Source organism: Parasteatoda tepidariorum, chromosome 11, assembly GCF_982258835.1.
Source record: "Parasteatoda tepidariorum strain Cologne lab strain chromosome 11, Ptep-v5.0, whole genome shotgun sequence".
In the NCBI taxonomy this organism is placed as follows: domain Eukaryota; kingdom Metazoa; phylum Arthropoda; class Arachnida; order Araneae; family Theridiidae; genus Parasteatoda; species Parasteatoda tepidariorum.
In genome coordinates this window covers 62,297,784-62,321,634 of record NC_141765.1, presented here as the reverse complement: position 1 = coordinate 62,321,634, position 23,851 = coordinate 62,297,784, and the positions used below count along the sequence as shown (strand labels likewise).

General features: G+C 27.4%; 1 protein-coding gene across 2 annotated transcripts; it reads right to left on the bottom strand.

Annotated features, from left to right (window-relative positions):
- Positions 1-1,308: 1,308 nt before the first annotated feature.
- LOC107440618 (protein neuralized) lies at positions 1,309-23,778 on the bottom strand. Of its 2 annotated transcripts, none has more exons than XM_087154844.1 (7): positions 23,743-23,778; positions 19,870-20,382; positions 17,030-17,192; positions 9,396-9,682; positions 6,606-6,722; positions 4,814-4,918; positions 1,309-3,349 (listed from the first exon to the last, which is right to left on the bottom strand). In XM_087154844.1, exons 2-7 carry the CDS (start codon positions 20,345-20,347, stop codon positions 3,162-3,164), a joined length of 1,338 nt encoding a protein of 445 aa, XP_087010970.1. In that variant the 5' UTR covers positions 20,348-20,382; positions 23,743-23,778; the 3' UTR covers positions 1,309-3,161. The 2 variants fall into 2 exon arrangements, with proteins under 2 accessions (XP_087010970.1, XP_087010969.1); XM_087154843.1 differs by lacking the exon at positions 23,743-23,778 and adding an exon at positions 23,351-23,677.
- Positions 23,779-23,851: the final 73 nt, after the last annotated feature.

The window sequence follows — 23,851 nt, the reverse complement described above, 5'->3', positions numbered from 1 at the left end:
CAGTACAATGTTCAAATTACACCACTAACTTCTGAAAAATATTTAAAGAATTTCAAGCATAATTTTTGCAACGCGCATACTGTACATTCATCAAAATGAAAATACATTATTTTGAAAAGAATCAAAGCACTATATAGATTAATATAAATTTCAACTTCAACAGTACTTTTATGAAAAGCATTAACTGCTTAAAAGTTGGAAGCAGTGAGAATCCAAATTTTTAGAATCCTTGAATAAACACAGAGACATTTTTGCTCACACAAAAAGTTTGTGTTCATTTAGTATATAACACATGGATTGTGTCTATGTAGAGAGTTTTTCTTCCCCTCTTCAAATACAAAACTATAACTAATAATTATAATAACCATATGTTTAAACTTATACATGTAAAATACATTTGCTAGAAATATTTTGTTTGCTCACTTTTTGATGCTTTCGGACTACACTTGAAATATTAGTTACATAATAATATACAAGAAAAAAAACCTATCTTTTTACATGGTTTTCTTTTGATATAAAATTTACTTTCTTTTTTACTCTTACCTAAATCCATTTTAAATTTTTTTTTCATTATGAGGGCCACAATTATGTGGCTATTATTTTGCAATAATATAAAATTTAGTACTTATGAATCTAAATTATTTATTATGGAGTGCAGTCCATTATAATATACATGGCAATACAAATAATATACATGGCAGCTAGGTTTCTAACCAATTTATTGGAAAAGAAGTGTCCTATGTATTTAATAAAGTTTAGTACAATAGCTGCACATTAAATTCTAAAATAAACAGTTATGTCAAAAATTAACAAATAAAATTTAATTCCATAGAACTCTTTTCATTAAATTAATTTCATAGAATTATTTCTATTTGCAACTTTTTAAATCAGTACCATTAACTTTATTCAATATCTATTAAAATCCTACTGCAGAAATGTGAATAAAATGAAAAGAGGAAAAATGCATACATCAAACCAACATGAAAATAACAAATAAAAAGGTTCACTTATTTAAAAAAAAAAAGAAGATAATTCATGATTAGTTTTATTTCACAATAAATATAGAAATCTGACTTATGGGATATTATCATATTACATTGGCATGTTGAAATATAATGCATGCAAATTTAAAAACTCTTTTAAATATTGAAGTCATAAATCTGTAATAATCACTATAGATAAAATTCCAAAAGATATGCATCATAGCTTAAAAGCACATTTTAAAAAAAAAGATTGATGGAAAAAAATTACTTTTTTTTTTAATTAAGCTCAATATGAAAAGCATAAGATTTTAAGAACTGAATTCCATTTTTAATTTTTGCAGCCCTCACATTTTCCCACCAGTAATTTCACTTATTTAACTCATTTGCTTACCGTCTAAAGTATTTTAGAGATCACCAATGTGTCGGCTGATCTGTTTACCTTCACGAAGTATAGTGACAGCTGATCTCTTTATCTGTTTTTCATACTTTCAATTAAACAGATTAACGGAACAAGTATCGTACCACATATGAGCTACAACCAGATATTCACTTTTTGAATGCAAGAAAAACTAAACCGATAGAAGTTCCCAAACAGATTTGTGAGGATTACGGCTATAACACTTGTATGATACAATAATAAAGAGGTAAAAAGGAAGTCTCATTAAAGGATGTGAGAATATTTATGATGAGAAACAAGTGGATATCTCTGAGTGATGATGATCTGTTTGATTGATCTGATCGATAACAATTTGCTAAATTATTTGATTGATTAATTAATAATATTGATGATTTGTTTAACTATTTGTTTGAGGAATTAATTTGGCTGATTTGTTTCATTTGATTAATTGGTTTGCTTAATTATTTGATTGATTGATTTGCTTAATTATTTGATTGATTGATTTGTTTAATTATTTAGTTGATTGGCACAAATTTTGCGTTTTAAAGTAGTAATGAGCAAAAATTATATCTTAAGACTTTAAAATTTGATGGAAAAATTAAGGTGGAAAAGTTAGACACGTTTCAACAATTTAAAACAAGACACCCATAATGAATACATTACCTGTGTTAGTGGGTCTTGATAGTGAGTGTCTCGTTTTGAGAAACGTGTCAGCATTTTCCACTCTAGGTTTTGAAAATAATGAAGTTTTCCCATTGACAGATTTAGTTCCGCTTTAGTTTTTTGGTCTCATACATATTAACACAGCTATAATTTGCAATATATCTTTCATTGAAATACCTTTTATATTAAAGAATTTCAACACATTTAAATGAAAATAAGGAATAAAGTAACTTTTAAAAAATAACTCTATACACAGCAGGTTTGGAATGACTAATTTTCTTCATTATAGTTATATAATATGAAAAAAATAATCCCAAGTGGAAAATTATTAAAATAATGACCCTCATTCATAAGATTTACATGGCTCGGAAACTGAACATAAAAAAAATAGTAAAATAAGAAAAATAATTGTTTGGATGAAATTAAAAAGAAGAAAATTTTTAATGTCAGTACCAACCAATGTTTCTGCTAAATATATCTACACAAAAAAAATATTTAATACACAAAATATCAATAATTTGATTTCCTCTTCGCAATTAAATTTAAATTCAATTACCTGTTTTCCTTTCATTTAAATACTTTAAATTTCTATGTTTTTTAACAAAAGTCTGGTTTATTAAAATGACTTAAAATAAGTTTGAAATTTGAGTCATCTTAGAAACCATTTACTTTTCAAATTACAATATATAGTAGGATAACCTTAATAAAACCAACAATATCTGAGTGCAATCCATAAATAAAAATGCATCACCAGAACCTCTTCATACATATTTATGATGGATAGATTTTACTCAAAACTGCTAGATTTTGTCATTTTTGTTGGAAATTTATTTGTAAATGCTGTCAATAAATTTAAAATATCAAAGAAAATGTCAAAATAAAATCTTTTCCTTCTCTTTTTCTCTATCAAGTTAATAAATTGAATTTTCATATTTAATAATTAATAAAAAGTAAGGAACTTACATAGGAAAGTAAGATTTCAAAATAAAAAAGAAACCTTTTCATAAAAGGATTTGAATCTAAGTATTTTTAATTAATTTTACAAACTTTTAAAACACTGAAATACTTTTTAAAATATTTACAACACACTCAGATCAAATGTCTTTCACACTATACAATTAAGTATAAATTTTTATTACATCACGTATAGGTTCACGGCAAATAGGACATTGAACATTAGAACCAGGATTCCACATTTTGTGTGCACAATCATAGCACATACACACATGACCACACCGGTATAATGCACAATTGGCAAGCTCTTCAAAACAAACGACACATATTTTATCAGAATTTGTATCTTCACCTAGAAAAAAAAATCATTCAAGTAAAACTATTTTAAAAGTATAAAATATTCAGGAGCATCTTTAAAATATCATACAACTAATTAAGCAATATCACACTAAATGTCATGATTCATAGCAATCTCAAAATCTATAACCAAATGTTAAATTAACATCAGGTACTGTAGTTGACCCATGAAGAAAAAAAAATCAGGGCAATTTCAATAAGATCAGGAAAAAAATAGGGCATTCTTTTAACAGTGTACATATACCAGACTCCTTATAAAATGAGCATACGAAAAATTAAAAAGACAAATTAAAAGACAAAAGATAAAATAGTTTGCTTCACTTTAAAATAAAGGCAAATTTTACTGCAAAACAATTTAATTTCCTGATAATATTTTGAAAATAAAACGTTTAAACAGTTTTCAGTATAACTTTATTAATGAAGCTCTGACCAACTCATAATAGTTTCTGATTAATATAATTAAATTTTTATAGTACTATTGTAAAAAAAAATAATCAGTATCAATTAGTTAATATTCCCTCAAACCAATATTAAATTCAAATTTGTAATTAAATTCAAAACTTCCTTAATTAAATAATTTTAAAATAAGGTTAATTATCTCGATATGAAAATATAGTGAATATGCCACTTCACATATTACTATAAAAGTAATTAAGAGGATGATCCCTCAATTCAACATTAAAAAATTCCGTGATGTGATCACTGTATTGTCAATTGGAATTTATTACTTTTAAAATCAGATGACAGAGACATAATTATGAACTATACAACTATACCCTACAAATCTGTTACTGCAGAAATAACAGTAAACTTATTGTATAGCAGTAACAATAGTTATCAATTGCTGAAAAAAACAGTTAAACATAGATCCCTAAATTCATCACCATAAAAAATTTGACTATATAAATTGTTAATTGAGCTTCTTTTTTATAAAATGACTAAATTCCTAAGAAATTTGAAAGTATGAATCTTGCAGGAAAGGCTATATTTCTGAACCATGTATATAATTAGTGGATTGTCCCAAAGTTTCAAACAATCGAATTTTGCTATTTTTACTAGCATTATTTATTTAAGTAAAAAGTAATTGAAACAAAAGTTCAAATTTATTATTTTTTAATCCACATTTGTGTATTCTTAGAAAATAAAATGTTCTGAGTGCACAAAAATCAAGAATATCGGGACAAAAAGATAAAAATCAGCACAAAAAGGGAAAAAATATTTTTTTATTAAAGATATCAGGGTAACAGCAAAACTTGCTAAAATATAAAAACTGAGAATGGTAAATGTCAATTCTGATTTTATCCTTTTTAAAAAATATTTATCTGCGATCAGAAATAAATAAAAAAAAAATTTTAAATATACAATTTAGTCTTAAAAACTGTAAGAAGTATTTTCACAATACATAAAAGTCCATACACGCAGAAAATAAACAAAACAAACTTTAAATAACGAGACATACTTGATGGACCAGCAATCTCATCCATAGAAGGAATGTTAGATGGCAAAGTAACAGTAAGTTTTCCAAATTGATCAGTAATATCACATTCATAGGCGTCAGGTGAGCCTACGAAAAAATTAGACCTTATATAAGTAATTGCTAATAAAGCTATTAACTTAGAAGTGATAAGAAATGAAGAATTGATTTGTATACTTAAATACATGGACTTAATATAAAAATTATCAACCTAATTGTCTTAAATATTAATGTTTTTGCATTGAATGCAAAAGTTAAAGTTTTTTGAAAATCATCTATATTGCATGATTACACACATATGCCATGTTTTATAATTTTACAATCATGTTTATACCATGTTTTATAATTAAATTATCTTTTGATTTATATACTCTAAAATAAATTTATTTTGCTAAATGGTTAAATAAGAAAATAATGTAAAGGAATTTAATGTATAACTTGTAATAGCCTTTTAGTTCATAAATATTCATTTAAGAATATTCTTATAATATGTTAATGTGCGTGGAAGTGAGATATTGATAACTAGTTTTCTTTATACGATGGTTTTGAACAATTTCTATATTTAGTACAAATATCATTGTTAAAACTTATTTTTTCCTCTAGTTAGTATAAAAAATAGAAATATATAATTTTAAATCAGCATTTACTTAATACCAATACTTTCTACTCTAATACAAGGTAAGTAGGTCCTCAGAAAATTCATAAGTCAAGCATTTCAACGACCTACTCCACAGCTCTGCTAAAAACATGCATTTTTTAAGCAAAACTGATTTTATGAAATAAATTTTTATTTTTAAATGCCTAAATAATTTCACTTCACTTTAATATTTACTTAATATATCATTAGTTTCTTAACATTTGTTAGGGATTTTTTTAAACAATTTTAAACTTTTTAGTAGCATTACTCAATATTACTAGACAAGAAAATATTCAAAACAATCTACTACTTTCAAAGATGTGGAAGTAAGGTGTGAGTCTAGATTAACTAATGTGTCCAGATTATCAATCATTTCCAACATTTCAAATAGGAAACTTCAATTTATTGCAGAGTTGACAAATAACAAGTCTAACATTTTTAGCAAACACAGTCTTTGGACATTTTTAAATGACATAAACCAAATAAGCAGATATGATTTTCAGCAATCTTCAAGCAACAAGTAGGCGAATTGTCAGACTATCAAACATTAGTGCATCATTAGCATAGCATAAATTAATTTAACAGACTGATTAAGTTGTTTCTTTTCTTTGCCCAAAACGAAGCCGACTCTAACCGTCTCTCTCCTATACGAAGGAATGCAAAAAAAAAAAGGACTCTAGTTACATGGCGTATTTGAACTCATCTGTGAAAAAATTGAGACATGAAGCACAAAGGTTGGGACGACTGAAGCAGAGACAATTGCCATTTTTCCCAATTTTTTTCATATATCTCTTTCTTCAAATGTAATATATATGAAACAGTATTTGCACTGGGTGATCCTAAACTATTATAAGAGAGCACTGATTATAACCTTTCATGCTTAAGTAATTTAACATATTTGAAATTGCATAGATCTATTTGTCTCATGATGAAAACCTGCAACCGAGATAAAATATAAACATGGATTAAAACTAACAATTAAAACTCACATGTAATAAAGTAATAAAATCAGAAGCGAAGCTGTTTTCTTCGAAATCTGAAGGGTTTTTTTTTTTAAATTTATGTAGCTAATACATTTAAAGTTGTAGGTAATATCTGTTTAAACATAATGCATAAGTAGAAAATACTGTTTAAACTCACCAATAATACGCACTTCAGACACAATACCAGATAAATTTAAAAAAACCCACAGTGGCAATGTTGAATCTACATGGAACCTGGAGGATCTTACAGAATTTTTTAAAACTTGTACTTCACCTAAAAAAAATTGCATTTACTTTTAAAAAAAGGAAAATATTAAAAATGTAGTTCAAAATTTAAGAAAACAAATTAATTAGTTTATAAAATTAAAATGTAAATCTAACATAAAAAAAACTGAAATCGCTTTAGAAACTCTTTTTTTCCATTAATAAAAAATCTTTTTTCAATTAGAGAAATTTCAAGAAATTAGAAAATAAATCAAAATAGCACAAAGGATACAACTGATTCACAGCAAACAATTTAGCAAAACAAATTTTAAATTTATAAGAATATAAATACAAAATTATTGTGTGCATATAATGTCTTCACATATATATATATATAGATAGATATATATATAGATATAGCTTTCACAATCATTGTAAATACGAGGGTTGTCCATAAAATAAGGTTCCCAAGGAGCTGTGGACGCTAGGAACACTGTTAGGCGGGGTTTGGCGAGACTGGCGTGTAGCTTAGTTCCCTTTTCCCCAGTCCCCCCCCCCCGGCGAGCTATCTACAATGTTTATTCTTGTCTTGGTAGACGTGAAAGATGGAGCTTCCTTTTGTTTTTCACGCCAGGTGCGAAATACGCTATGATTCATTTTTTGTGTGTAAAAAAGGCTCCACCGGTGGACATTCATTCCCAACTGTGTAAGGTGTACAGGATGCAAATGGTACAGAGAATTCAAAGACGGATGTATGGACGTCCATGACGAAAACCTTCTGGCTGGCCATTGTTTTCGGACGAAGCGACTGCGAAAGTGGAAGACGCAATGCTGAAAGATCAAAGGGTGACGGTTCAGGATCTCAGTGAGATGATCCTGCATTCCTGCATTAACAACATTTTGAGAGACCGTTTAAGATATGCCTAGGTTTGCGCAAGGTGGGTCCCGAAAATGCTGACGGATGACAACAAACGGCGTGTAGATGTGGTCCACGAATTTCTTCATGCCTACGAAACCGATGGCGAGGAATTTTTGGACTTGGTTGTCACTGGGGACGAGACCTGGGTCCACTACATGACACCGGAAGCAAAATAACAATCCCGTTAGTGGAAACATCAAGGCTCGCCGAAGCTGAAGAAGTTTAAGCAAATTCTGTCTGCCGGCAAAGTGATGACGAGTGTCTTTTGGGACAGGAAAGGGTTGCTGTTGTGCGAATTCCTGCCTACCGGCACAACAATTTCGCGATTCAAAACAAGATGAGAGGCATGCTCACAAATGGAGTGCGTCTCCATCAGGACAACGCTCATCCGCACACCCCTGTGAAAATCAGTTGGGAACCTTATTTTATGGACAAGACTCATATATTAACTAATACAAAATATAAGTGGTATAGTTCAGACTTTGTAATAGGCCAAGGAAAAAAATAAAGACATTTTTTGGAACAGTATGCATAGACCAGACTACTTTTAAAAAAGTAAACAGCACACTAAAAAAAGTATAATTAGCTTTACTGAAATATAATAAGAGCAAATTTTATCACAAAAGAGTAATAAAATATACTATTTTTAATTTCACAATTACCTTCCTTAGAACAGAAAGTTTTAAGTTTCCAGTATAATTTTATCAATACTGAATAACTCATAATCAATGAATGCAAAATTTTTAAAATACTGCTGCAAAAAAAAATTTTCAGTATCAATTAGATATTTCCCTCATATTCATATATAACTAAAATTTGTAATAGAAATTTCCTTCATTAAGGCTACAGTGGTTTCAATTATCTCGAATGAAAGTAAAGTGAATAAGCCATGTACAAAAGCAATAGTAGATAATTTCTCAATTTATCATTTAAAAATTCTATGGTGCGAATACTGTATTGTTGATTGAAATCAATTTTTAATATCACACATAAGAGAACAGTCAATAATTTTGCAACTATGAAAGTCTATCCTACAAGATTTGCTTAAAATAATAAATAAGCATATGAGCCCCCTCCCCTCAAGTTCATCACCATAAAAATTTGATAATAAATCATTAATTGAGATTCTTTTACATAGAAAGACTGAATTTTCTAAAAGATTTAAACAATGAATCCTGTGGTAATCAATAACTGAATCTTATGTATTATTATTAGACGGTTTCTTAATAGGAACTATCGAATTTTGCGATTTCTACTAGTGATTTTTATTAATTAAAATAAAAGATTCAATTTCTTAAATATTTTTAAAAAGCTTCATTTGTATTCTCAGAAAATGGAGTATACTAAACACATACTAAAATAAGGAATATTTGGACATTATCATTTTTAATTTATTCATTTATTTCACTTGTTTCCCACCTTTTTCATTACCTATTAATTTCAATTAATACATTTTAAAAATTTGTCTATACCATTTTTTTATACATATGACTTTTTCTGACCATTACATAAAGTGACAGAATTTGAATAATTTTTACCAAATTAACATAAAGTGGATCATATTAATTTGGTAATCTTTAAAGATAATCTCATGATATGAGTAAAAATAATAAAAAAAGTAGTTCTTGTAAGAAAAAGCTTAGTCAATAACAATGTTTAAAATTATAAAATCAATTTTCCATGTTTCCCACATAATAAACAGTAAGCTGATTTATATAAAAATCAAAAATACATTTCTTATCAAATACAAGAAATTAGAAAAAAAAACTTTAAATATACTATGTAATGGTAAATATAACAAAAAAATTTTAGAATTAGGATTACCTTCCTCATTAATACTAAAAGTGATAATATCATGTATTTTATATGCATTAGTGTCATTTCTGACAACCCAATATTCTAGGCGATCAACTAAAGCCTCAGCAAGGGGTGGTAGTTCATCAGGAAGAAGAGATGATGGATTACAACTTGTAATGCCATAGTTGAAAGTCCCACTAGCTTGAGGTTCTATATTAATGACCTTAATTTGAAGTTTTTCTTTAATATTTAATGGTCGATCCGTAAACACATAGGACAAATTAGATGATCCTTTTTTTCTAGATGCCACTAGCCTGTATTAAAGGAATTAGAAATTAAATTATAAAGTAAAATAGAACATAACTAGTCTTATTTGCATTATATAAAATAAGCAAAAAAATGAAAATTCTAATATGATATTCATTTGTCTATAATAAAAAAATCATAATAATAAAGCAACAAACTTATGTGATATCTATTATGGAAATGATATAAATGGGTTAGAGGAAGCATCAGTTTTCTAAAGAGGGGATCTACAGATTGGACTGCTGTATAAGTTTTAACCATTGATTAGGAGACACTTCTTTCAACTGGGGTATGGTTTTACATGGAGCTCAGTGATGTTTAGTTAAAAGCCCTACTTAAAAATGGTTAAACATACTGTTGTGCTTTTAACTGTAAAGAAAAATCCATAAGGGGGATATGTAACATTTTACTGTTAAGATTATTTATATCTATTGCAGATATATTTTTTAGTTTATACACATTTCATAGTTTGATAATTTTTAAGGTAATAATTATAGGTAATTTTAAAATATAAGGTAATAGTTATGATAATTTGTAAGGTTTGATAATTTATGCATTCTACACTTATTCACCAGTGAATTGTTTACTTTCGGAGAACAGAAATGAAACAATTAGTCATAGAAAAGTTTGCCACTGGTGGGAAAAATAATCGACATATAGTTTATAATTTCAAAACAAAGATTTAGAAAACTAAAAGAGAAATTTAAATTTTTTTTTTTAGTAGTAAAACATTCCACAAAACTAAACATAAACATTTGTTTTTTACTTAACTCAAAATTATTGAGCTATATTTTGTAATTTTTTTTTGTCGTATGCTTGTTTAGGCAGTGGGGGGTGCGAACGTTCCTGTTTTTCAGTGGAGCCATCTATGGCCAGGAATTTAACTTCTGCCATGGCATTCACACAACCACAACCCGTTTATAGGGCGGGTCACATTCACACACAAAAGAGAAAGGACATAGAGCACACAGAGAGAGAAAGAAACATCCATGCCTTGCCCGGGATTCGAACCCAGGACCTTTCTAATGAAAGGACAGTTCCCTGCCCCCTACACAAGCCGGTCGGCGTATTTTGTAATACATTTCTTTATTTACATATTCATATAGCAGTTCTATTTGTCATAATGAAGTAAAAAATTTTGGTCAAGAAGAAATGGAAGAAAAGCTAACTGTAATTTAAATATTTTATCTGTCACTGTTTAAAATTTCATTCTGACTATGTACTGTAGAATTTAATAGTTAAATTATCTATAAAAATGGTATTAAAATAATTATATTGTATCACACCAATTTTAAAACCTCATTTTTATTAAAAATAAATTAGGTTCTAAAATGGAAAATGGATTTGTCATCAATTGAATATTTTAGAAACAGATAAATAAATATGTAGTAATAGAATTTTATTTTTTTAGTTTGTGGTACCTTACTAAAAACTCAAATACCAAAATAAAAATGTTAAATTGTGAATAATTGTAACTAATTTTGAAATGTTTATTATGTATTAAAGTTTCACATGGTTAGATGAAGTGATTTATCATTATTTCAATGTGCATATTTTTTTTTTTATTTAACTGGTTTTTAAACAGAAGGGTCTTATTTTTTTTATTGTTTAGTACAAATGTAAATAAACATTGATTGAAATTAACCTTTAAACCTTTTCTAATAAAACTGTTTAAGTGTTTTTTTTATTTCTCGTCAAGCATCACAGAAATACCATAATTAATAATTAAAAAGAAATTTCAGTTTTACTTTCTTAAACAAAAAATAAAAATAAATATTTGTAGATCCACATATATTTGACAAAGGAGAAACTGAAAAAACGAAGTTGTGATAATGTGCCCAAATAATGCAATTTCAAAGACGTGTGCAAAACGTGGTAAGCATTGCAAACTAGTCATATGTTACACGTATATGTTACAAACTGCCCCACTTCTTTCCACGAAATAAATTGTGATGTTCTCTTTAACCCCTTATACCACCTCTATGATATCCATCAATAAACAATTGTGTTCATCCATAATCAGTATAAAATATCTACCTGAAATGACATTCAGTAAGTAATCTATAAATAAAATAATTCAGCAGTTCAATATAACATACAATCATAGAAACTGGAAGAAATTGGCTTTGGTGGTATTTTTTAAAGGCCACATAATTTCCTTTTTTGTTTACCTCGCGCATGCAACCAATAAAACTTTTCATTCAAACTGTCCAGTAAAATTTTCGCTAACTTTTTACTAGTGTAGAAGTCTTTTTCTTAATCCTTATGTGAACTAGAGAATTATAAGGATTTTGTTAAGAATGATTTTAAACACATTGTTACAGGTGATCTTAACTTAATCAAAAATGAAGATCTAAGATTTCTTATGAGACTTGGGACTAAGTTTAGATCAAGAAAAAAATATAATTTAAAATTTATTCCAGTTTCTATTAGTAAAGATTTGGATAGTTTTACTGCAAAATGCTCTAGAAAATTTAAATGGCCTGTAGAGGGATTTAGTCAATGGAAATTTTGTTACAAATTTTACAAAAAAAAATTTTGAATTTTGAACAATAATATAAAATACCACGATTTTCATTTGAATTCTAATAATATAAAATCTATTAAGGAATTGAAATATAATTTTATTATGTGTGTTGTTGACAAAGCATCAAATATTTTTTGCTTTATTTTCAAAAAATTTTGACATTTAATGAGTAAAGAATTTATACAACAATAATACTTTTGTCAAAATTAATAATTCTAAAAAAGAAATTGACAATAGAATTTTGGCTTTATCCAAGAAAATAGGCTTAAAAATCAATAGCATTAATTATCTTTTTTTATTTCCAACAATTAAATTCGACAAATAAATTATTAAATTTAGATTTGTTACTTGCAGTACTGGATGTTATAATTCTGTTTTTGGTAAAAGATTTTTTAAATATTTAAACATCATTTAAAATAAATTACTTCTTGTGATAAATATTTTATTATAAATAACAACCAAGACGTTATTAAATATTTAAATTACAATAAAATTAATAGTATTCTTACATGTAGTTTTGAAAATTTATTTACGAGTATAACCCACAATAATTTAAGGAATTCAGAAGTTCTTGATAAATATTTGAGTAATGAAGACATTAGGAAAGATGGGATTAATTTATGCAATGTAAACATTTTGAAATTTACCTATTTAATGGTATTTGTTTTTACAGACAAATTCAAGGTATCTCAATGGGAAATTGTTATTCAAGTGCATTTGTTAATATTTTCTTACATTTTTATGAACAGTAATTTTTACAACATAATTCATTAATTGGGTTTAGATTTATTGACGATTTAATTATTTTTGATTGTAAAGATATTTATACTAATGATCTTAATTTAAAGAAGACTAAATCAGATGATTAAGACGCTAATTTTTTAGATCCTGATGTTAAACTTCAAAACAAAAAAATTTTTTAATTGGATTATACGATAAAAGAAGAGATTTTAAGTTTAATGTTATTAGTTTAACACATATGAATTCCAACTTTGACATTTTTAAGAATACTTTGATTGATTAAATTGTTAGGTTTAAATTTGTAATAATAAAACAGATTTTCTTTCAGCCATTGGGTATTTCTAAATTACCTTAGAAAATAATAATTTTCCTTTTAATTTCTGTAATTAGAATTTTTTAATTCAATGTATTATAAAGACGTTCAACTAATTCAGCCGATATTGAAGCCCACATAAATAAATAGGCTTATGGAGTGAAATTTAAGATTTTTTGTTCCTGAAATGAATTTTTTGCTCCTAAATGTTATCTTCTTAATTTGCCTTTTTCTTAATTTGCTCAAATCAGTTTCATTCTTTGATTGGATATTCAAGTAAACAGTCATACTATATCAGAATATGTACGGATTTATCACTAATTTTTTCATAATATAGTTAATTACTTAGAAAATTTAGAAATGTGCGTTGGAGACATGGGACAGTAATAACATTTTACCTATATTCTATTTATTCAAAAATATATTTTAGATAGAAAATGTGAAGTGCATATTTCCTTACTCCTTGTGAGTATTTTTAGAAAAACATACGAAATAATTAAATAATGAAAATAAATATTTTAATGAAATATTAATAAAGAATGCAAATGACAACAAATTGATAAAATAACAAGCATACACACACAGATGTGTATGTATGTGCATGTATATATATATATATTTATATGTATATATATATATATACAGTGGTGGCCAAAAGTGTGGACACTTTTTGAAAGTTTCATGTTTTTCAACTTTTTGTGCTTGTAGAATATATTAATTTTCACTTAAATACAAACGTTTAGATATCAAATTGAAGGTAATTTAATGTAGAATTTAATAATAAATACAGTATTGCAATATCTGTATTACAAAAAAGGTTATGCAACAAATAGTCAGATCTATCTTAGATTTGCATTTTTTTTAAAGTGATACTTACACAATCAACACTTAGTAGGATAACCCTTATTTTTTAAGACAGCTTCACAGCGTTTTTTCATCGAGTGAACGAGTGTTTGGAGTTCATCTTTCGTAATCACATGGTGCCAAGAATCAATTATAGATTCAATAAGTTGTCTTTTATTGGATGGGCGTTTTTTTCGTACAAGAATTTTCAAACGTCGCCACAAATTTTCAATTTTATTGAGATCAAAGCTGTTTTCGGGCCATGATAATATATCTATGCCTTTATTGGAAAGCATGCTTTGCATACTTTTGCTGTGTGGCATGGAGCTGAATCCTGCTGAAAAATAACTGGTGCGTTGTTGGGGAAGAGATCCCTGTTTGAAGGTATCAATTATGGTTTCAGGGCAGTTTCGATGTATTTTTTGGCATTCAGGATGCCATCAATCACTTGAATTTGGCCCACACCATCTGCAGACATACATGCCCAAATCATGACATTTGTTGGATTTTTTGTAGTTGCTTCAATGCAATCATGATGAAGCGCTTAACCTACTCTACGTCACACGTATTTTCTACCATCACTTCCAGAGAGCGATATTTTACACTCATTAATCCAGATTACTTGCTTCCATTGATTTTCTGACCATTTAATGTGTTCTTTTGCCGACTTAACTCGTTTTTTGCGTTGCTTTTGACTGAAATATGGTTTTTTCCTTGGAATTCCAGCTTGTAGTCCAAATCCTGATATCCTTCTTTTTATTGTTCTTGAACTTACTGCTATACCAGCTACATTCATTTCACATCTAATGGCATCTGATGACATTTAGGCATAGCCATTTAATTTTTTTATCGGTAGTAGCACTTGTGCATTTTTTTCGGCCTGTTATGGCAGCCTGAATGCCAAGAAATACATCGAAACTGTCCTGAAACCAAAATTGATACCTTCCATCAGGGATCTCTTCCCCTACAACGCACCATTTATTTTTCAGCAGGATTCAGCTCCATGCCACACAGCAAAAGTATGCAAAGCATGCTTTCAAAATAAAGGCATAGATATATTACCATGGCCGGGAAACAGCCCTGATCTCAATCCAATTGAAAATTTGTGTAGACGTTCGAAAATTTTTGTACGAAAAAAACGTCCATCCAATAAAAGACAACTTATTGAAGCTATAATTGATTCTTGGCACCATGTGATTACGAAAGATTAACTCCAAACACTCGTTCACTCGATAAAAAGACGATGTGAAGCTGTCTTAAAAAATGAGGGTTATCCTACTAAGTATTGATTGTGTAAGTATCACTTTAAAAAAATGCAAATCTAAGATAGATCTGACTATTTGTTGCATAACTTTTTTTGTAATACAGATATTGAAATACTGTATTTATTATTGAATTCTACATTAAATTACCTTCAATTTGATATATAAACGTTTGCATTTAAGCGAAAATTAATATATTCTACAAGCACATAAAGTTGAAAAACATGAAACTTTCAAAAAGTGTCCAGACTTTTGGCCACCACTGTATATGTATATATATATATGTATATATATATATATATATATATATATATATATATATATATATATATATATATATATATATATATATATATATATATATATAGGCAGATCTCTAAAACCTTTAACTTTTAATAATAAAAAAAATATAATAAAAAATAGTAGGCACACTATTTTTACACCTTCAGAATTGTTTGAAAATGTATAAAATATCAGAAAATAATCGTGAACATCAAAAACTTTGATGCCCTTATAAGTATAAACAAAAAATTAATATTTTTGAACTAATTTTTCTAGGTTTATAATCACAAACTGTCATTCGGTAAGGTTACAGTTACAATCTCAAGACCGTAATCAGACACAGATCTAGAAAGTAAATGTTAAAATCAATCAAAATTTTGATCACACATTTGTCATTGCCTAATTTATTTTCTGTGTTATGTGCATCCCATTGCGTTGCATCTGAGTAAAGTTTTCGATCTATTCTCTAGGTTGTCCAGACCGTAACCCTGTCAAACCGTAACCTCAGGATTAATTAATTGAATTTAACATATCAGAACTTAGTTTTTTCCCTATGTTTTACTAATTGAAGATTTTTTTTGACTGAAAATAATTAAAGTAAGCCTTTTTATACATTTTATAACAATTTAACTTAATATTAAAATTTTTCAATTCATTTACGATACTAATAATTTTTGATGAAAAATAAAGGGTAAATATGGATGAAATTATTAAAAAGAAAAAATTTGCTCAATGAAAGAAAAATAGGTTCAATAAGTTTACATGTTTATTAAATAAATGATACTTTTGTCGTTTTTATGATTTTTAATGAAATGTATATAAATCTAGAAAAATTAGTTCAAAAATTTATATTTTTTGTTGATACTTATCAGGTCATCAAAATTTTCGATGTTCACAATTATTTTCTGATATTTTATACATTTTCAAACAATTCTGGAGGTGTAAAAATAGTGTGCCTATTATTTTCTATTATTATCAAAAGTTAAAGGTTTTAGAGATCTGCCCATATACACACACACATTCCAATTTTTCTATTAATTAATTAACATAAGAAAAACTGCACAAAAGCAGAAATTTTGAAGTTCAGGGTAAAGAATTACAGTATTTGAATATTCAATTCTGAAAGGTAATTGGAAAAAAAATATTATTTAGAAAAATGTATTTTGAAAGAGAAGACACATTCTCTTAAATGGACAACAAAATTTAGTGCGATTAATTTTTCAAAAATATATAATAAAAAAAAATAAAGCTTGGTTCATTTTCATCATTGAACATTTTAAGACAAGGATTAACATTTCTTTAAAATGAGCAAAAGTAACAGTTATCAAAAGGCAGTTTAGGTGATATTCCTTTAAAAAAATATTAGAAAAAACAATGAAAAAATTACCTATATCTTTTCAATACTGCATTTTTCCCATGCGTAGTATGAAAGGACATCCTTGATCCTACTATAAATGAATTCTCTGTATGACTTAATTGAAAATCACTGTTTACGGGTATAATGTTATGATCAGATTCACTAATGAAATCTTGAATTGATGATCTTGGCTCTGGAATAACAAAAAAAATATGTGCTTATCTTGATTGATTACAACTTGACAATCTGTGATTATGACTATAGATTATTTATTGAGCCATGGTGGCTCAGGTGATAGAGCATTCATCTTCCAATGAGATGAACCGTGTTCAAATCTCAGCGATGGCTGGTCAATACAAATGCTGCTCGCACCAACCAGAGTGCTGCTGTAAAATATCATCAGTGATAGACAGATCAGGGATTAGTCCTCTTGTCATCAAGCTATCTAGGGGAGGTTTTCATGGTTTTTCTCCTTATGTAAACAGGGGTCTGTTTAGAAGAAATTTGGGTCCATTAACGGACCCTTCACAAAATATCTTTCCATAAGAACGGACCCTTCACAAAATATTTTAACTTAAAAAGGGACCCTTCACAAAATGATTTTTCTTTCAATCGGACCCTTCACAAATTTGTTTATCTTCATTATTATTTTGTCAATTGAATAAACCCTTTCCAGGGCAGAAAACAAGAAAGATGGATGTAAACGAATTAAGTTTTGTCTTCGGCAGACGATTCCTCCATTATTCGTCCGAAATGAATATTCTGCGTTCAGCAGTATAGGCTATATACCAAATATTTGTATGTTGCATCTCTAATTTAAAAGCAGCAATTGTTGTTTACTTTTTAAAATTTAATTTTTTTAATTATAATTTTACAGTGTTGAGCATTATCATGTATGTCTTTACAATTCAAAAACTACTTGAAAAAGTTTTTTTTTGCAATAACGGACACTATTTGCACAAATTCATAAAAGCGGACCCTGATTGAAAAAATGTGAGTAATTTTTTCACAATTTCACGAAAAACGGACCTTTCACAAAATGTCTGGACAGACCCCTGGTAACACAAATGCAGGTTAGTTCCAACAAAAAGTTCTCCCTGAAGGGAAAATTTCACCCAATATTTGATCCAGTAGTTCTCGTCAACTGGATTGGATTTAAAATTATAAGGCTACGGAGCTAAACATTAGTAGACGTAAACCCAAAATTGGGTAGATTGTTCAACAATTATAAAATAAAAATTTAGCATTTTATTTTACTTGCCATCAAGTAATGTATATTTAATGTATTACATAAAAAAATATAATAAGTAATTTAATAATTAATTTAATTTAAAACTATGAATTGAAAAAAATGCAAGTGTATAGCATCATTAATTTAAAAATTTATTTAAAAAATTATAAAAAAGCATATGACAAAAAAACAATTGTGCTTAATTCTTTAAATGCTAAAAATATCAATTTCCTATATTAACAAACTTTTTTTGATTGAACAAATTGGAAAGTAATGAAAGTGTATAATATAGCTTTTAATTTAAAAAATCGTTTTAAAAAAATATGACAAACAAAAACAATTGTGCTAAATTCTTTAAATACTAAAAACATCAAGTTCCTACTTTATAAAAAAAAAGTGCAGATAAAAGAATAAAGCCCATAAGAAATTATCTTTAAAAAAATGTTGCAAAATAATAAAAACACATATATAACTAAAGTTCTTTTCGCTTATAAAAAATTACAAAATTGAAAAATACAGAAGTATTTTTTGATTCACATAAAAAAGTCTTGAGACATGGGGACTAACGCAAAAGTAAAATTAACTTTAAGAGACCCAAATTTTCACCCACCCTCCAGACCAAACTATTGAGGCCATACTTCTCAAAGTGCAGGTACCGCCCCTATTTTTAGGATTGGATATTCAAATCTATCGAAAAAACGGGATGTTAAATCAGAGCAAGTACATTTTTGTGTAGATTTTGTTACTTAAAATATCACTCGCACTAGGTTTAATGGTTTGAAGGGATCCCTCCTTAAAACTATTAAGATTGAGTTCTAGAGTGCGAAAATATGATCACTAGATCAAAAGTAACTTAGGTTGTTACATTTTATTTTTGTGTATTGTACTTAACAAATTTAATAAGTTTGGTGCTTTTAAATTTGTTATTAGCATTAAAATTTCTATAAAATTATTATCTGCAAGAAGCATGCATTGTTCTGGCCTATAATATTTCTAAGTTGATAAAATGTAAATATGCTGATTTAGAGTTTAGCTATTTTATTATCATTTTCCAAATTTACTTCTTGCTGATTTAATAATGATAAAATTAATTCGATTGTAAAAGTTGGTAAATTGAGTATTATAATTAAAAGTAGTTTAAAGTTATTGCTCTTAACACTTCTTTATTTCAAAACTTGTTAGTTTGAAGGAACAGCTGTAAAGTGCAAAACTGTTATTCCATATTATTTCCATCATTTAACCACATCATTATAATTCATAGCATTATGGTTCTTTCATATTATCTGTTTTTGAAAAATATTTTGTTTTAATAAAAACTGCCCTTTATTTCAGACGGGGTCCCTTCCCCCTTCAGTGATTGAAACAAACAAATAAAAGACCAAAAATCTTTTTCTTTTTTTTTCCAAGACATGCATCACAATATGTAAATTAAAATTTCTGAATTCTAAAAACTCAAATAATACTTTTTGATGTTTATAACTGCTATTTATATAGGAAATTCATGCTCCAATTAAACATGAACACATTCTATTTAAATTCACTTCAGCAGGATTCCATAAATATAAAAATCTTATTTGTCTTACTTTGGAAACCATTCATAGTTTAAATTAAGAAAGCATGTACAGTAGGGTTAACTCACCAATAAACTCGACTGCAGTGGTATTTCCATAAATATCTAGAACAGCCCATAATTTTTCAGAAGTATTTACTCCTCCAAAAAATATACCATGTTCTTCAGAATCAATACCATAATGAACATCACCATTTTGATCCACATAATAAAAAAGAATAGAGTCTTTTTGAGCCATTCTTTCAGCAATAGCTTTAGCCCAGTTTCCATTTATTGAGGTAAGATCTGGACAGGCATATCTTGGGAGTTTAGATTTCATTGATATAGGATCATTCATAGTAAAACCAATTCTTAGAGCTCCACTCCAATTACTTGAAATTTCTATAAATTTTATGTACACAGGCTCACCAACTAAAACCGGCCGGTCACTAAATGCAATACCTTTGCAGAAACCTTCATGTCTACATGCCACAGTTCCATTTTTCATTAATTTTATATTATCCCCGTGAACTTGATGGAAATGTAAAGGATGAAAGTTGTTCTGCATTCTAAGGCCTCCTATACTTCCTTCATAAGGAGAAACTACAATAAAAATGAATTGCATTGATTAGTTTTAATGTATATTATGAAAATATAACAAATTAAATCTACAATAGAGATTTAAATCTTGAAACATATTTTTAATATTTTATTTCATACTAAAATTTAAATTCTCTTTATTATATATGTATTACTCCTTATACATGTATTCCTCTTTGAGAAAAAAAGTTTGAAAATTTAGTTCCTTGAATAACTCACAGGGGTCAATTCAGGTTTTATTTTAAGGGGCCCATTTTTTTGAAGAAAAAAATTTTCTTGAAAAATGGAAAATATTTTTTAAAAATAACTTTTTATTTTTCACAATGCTTTGCTAAAAATTAGTATTTACATTTTATTCCTTGATTATATTCTCAAGAAAAGATTTGAAGATGATTAGTTACCTACAGGATAACACATGTATACATCAAAAAACTTTAAAACAGAAATCAAGTAGCAGTTCACTGTTAAAAAAAATTTGATAACATTGCTACTTTCTATTAAGTTAGTATTAATTATTCAAAATGCGAATTCACTTGTAAACAGTATTCATTCTAGACCACTAAAAGGGTAAGGTGCAAGAAACTGAAAAGGGCACTATATCCTCACAAAACGGGCAGCCTGGCATCCAACACAAAAAAGGGCCTTGTATTGTATTAGAATATGATAAGAACTATCATATATTTGTTATATAATAAAGTCATTCTGAAATAAAAAGTTTATTAAATTTTTGGCATAAAATTTTAATTTATCAGTAATGATAAAGTTGAAAAAAAATTTTACCTTAAGCAGACTATAAATGATAACTTTTCAGATAGGTGTTTAGTGTGTAAATTATAACTTCTTAGTTTTTCTTCTTGCTCTTTTTTTTAAAAAAAAAAAATAAGATTCAGTGCTAAAATTGTCCTGATTTTGTCTAGTCTTTTTTTTTTTTCTTGAATTATTTGGAGAGTTGTTTCTGACATTATGCTTATCATATAATGATAAATTTATCTAACTTTAGTACACAATAAAATATTTGCGTATTAATACATTGTCAGTGGCCTGGTCTTATGACTTCATAGCAACGTTTTTATCTTAATTTCTAATGTATACATCATTGATATTCCTTTCTATTGTGCCTCTGAGTTTTGAAATCTTCAAATACATAAAAAATTATTTTTAATTCTTTTAATACATTTGAACATATAAAACTTCGATCTTTAAAGTGCACGAAATAAGTAAAATAATTTTTTAACTACTCTAATTTTATAAAAATAAATGACAAAAGATTGGTAAGATAAATACTTGTTTTATCACTACTGTAGTTTTTTTAAGGTTCTAACGATTCTTTTGTTAAAGAAAAATTTAAAAATTTTATTTTTTTTTTAAATAAAATTTTCTTGTTATTTTTGATATATAAATGCAGCTGTAATAAAAATATAGTATATAATGATATGATACAATTATTCAATTTATAAAAACGATTTTAATTAATCCTTATTGGCTCATATTGAAAATGGTATTAATTTGTCAGCTTTAAATAGTGAGAAGATTTGCCTTCACCTGGTTTTATGAAAACTATTATAATTAAGGAGATACCATACCTCCCCAACCATTTAACAACAGCGAACTGGTCAACATATGAAAATTTTTCTATGGTCCAATGAGTGTGAGACGAACCCTGATTATTCATATTTTAGATGGTTTTGGTTTAATTTTAGTATATTACATTACTTCAAAAAATTTAATCAAAATATTTTCTCAAAACAACAGTTACATTCGTGGTATTGGTGATGTCTCCCAGTTAACCTCTCGTCCATAGAAAGTCACACAAATCAGAGAGGAATACCCCACAGTAAATAAAATGAAAATAATTTAATATTCCTTGGGTGCTACGGTACCATTTGTTTTATGGACACGTTCGAGGCCCAGGGACCACTATCTCACATAACATCACTTGTCCAATGGCTTGGTACTTACTGATATACATACATATAAATCATCTAATTATTCTTAATATTACCTATAATATCGAAATATATATTCTTATCAGTTATAAATAACAAACTACAATATCTGAAAATAAACATGGGTTAATAGAACCTATTTACCAGGTTTTTTCCATAGTTTTTACCATGTCCTGGTAAAAATGGTTTTTCTCAGGTAAAAACTCAACCCTAAAGAAAACTACACAAATTTTTGTTTATTTTTTACTACTTTTTAAAATAAATACAATCAAACTAAAATACTTTACAAATTTATGAAGAAAATGACAGGATTTATGTCCTCTCCACTCTAATCTGTGATGTTTAATAGTCAACAATGTATTATTGTTCTTTCAAAATAATTTCAATGGTTTAAATTCAATGTACATTTCAAAATTAAATTCAAAATGTTCTGGAAAAAAGTTTGTTTTATCAATATCACACCACAAACTTAAAAAAAAATTTTACATTTATTGTGTAAGAGACTATTTCACAAAATTATTGCCAATTAAATTTTTTTAACATATAGAGCATTATGACCATTAGATAAGAGAAAATTAAAATGGAATTACAGTTTTAAATTTAAAGCACAAATTAAATTTCACAGGCTAACATTTTTAACACAGTGTCTCCTCCACAACAGCAAAATATTGAAATTTCCAATTCAAAGCTTACAAAAAAATTTTTAAAAAAATTTGGTAGAAAAATAATTATAACATAAAAAACAGCACTTATTACTATAGCATTTATTATTAAGTAAAACAAAAATAAATAAGTAAAATAACTGATTTTTGGAGGGTTTGAATTTCTACTTTTATGACACTATTGTATAAAAACCACGGAATTGCCCTTGTGTGTATTTTTAAGTGTCAATTTAAATCAAAAAAAAAATTTTTTTTGTAGGCACTTATATTGTTTATCCTAATTCAATATATATGTATCAAACACAAATGTGTCAACACAAAAATAGACACGCAAACAAATATATTAGATATAATAAATTTTACCAGTTCGTAATTTTGGTAAACTTATTTCATTTCCCATGTTCTCCGATAGTCAGTGTTTAAAAAGTTAACCTAAGCTGATACATGTTAAAAATCACTTTCAATCACTATTGCACACTTATCACTAAGTCAACAGCTGATAGTTAATAGTTTCACAAGTTTGGACTTAAAAAATTGTACTAAATGTTAACAATTATTAAATATTAACAATTAATTATTAAATGTTAATAATTTTAAGTTAATAAATAAACTATAATTTTATAGTTAATCTAAAAGCTGAAACACTGTAATAATCTTGCACTTTAAAACATTCGAAACTCAATAAAAAACATTAAATATGATCACCACGGTACAAAACCAAAAACATGCAAAGATAAAAAAAAGAATTCTGGGACCTCCCTAGCCGAGTGGTTTTACGGAGCTACCAACAAATCTCTCCTTTCTTCAAAATGCAAGTGCTTCAAAGCTATCCGGACCATTCACACTGCATATAGTTCTCGCAGC

Bases quoted from the DNA above. Each gene is read 5' to 3' on its own strand.
- LOC107440618 (XM_087154843.1), bottom strand. From the start codon at position 23,387: ATGGGAAATGAAATAAGTTTACCAAAATTACGAACTG. The intron at 20,383-23,350 runs GTAAAATTTATT...TTTTTATTGTAG, and splicing joins TTTACCAAAATTACGAACTG to TTTCTCCTTATGAAGGAAGT. The intron at 17,193-19,869 runs GTGAGTTAACCC...TTGTTATTCCAG, and splicing joins CACTGCAGTCGAGTTTATTG to AGCCAAGATCATCAATTCAA.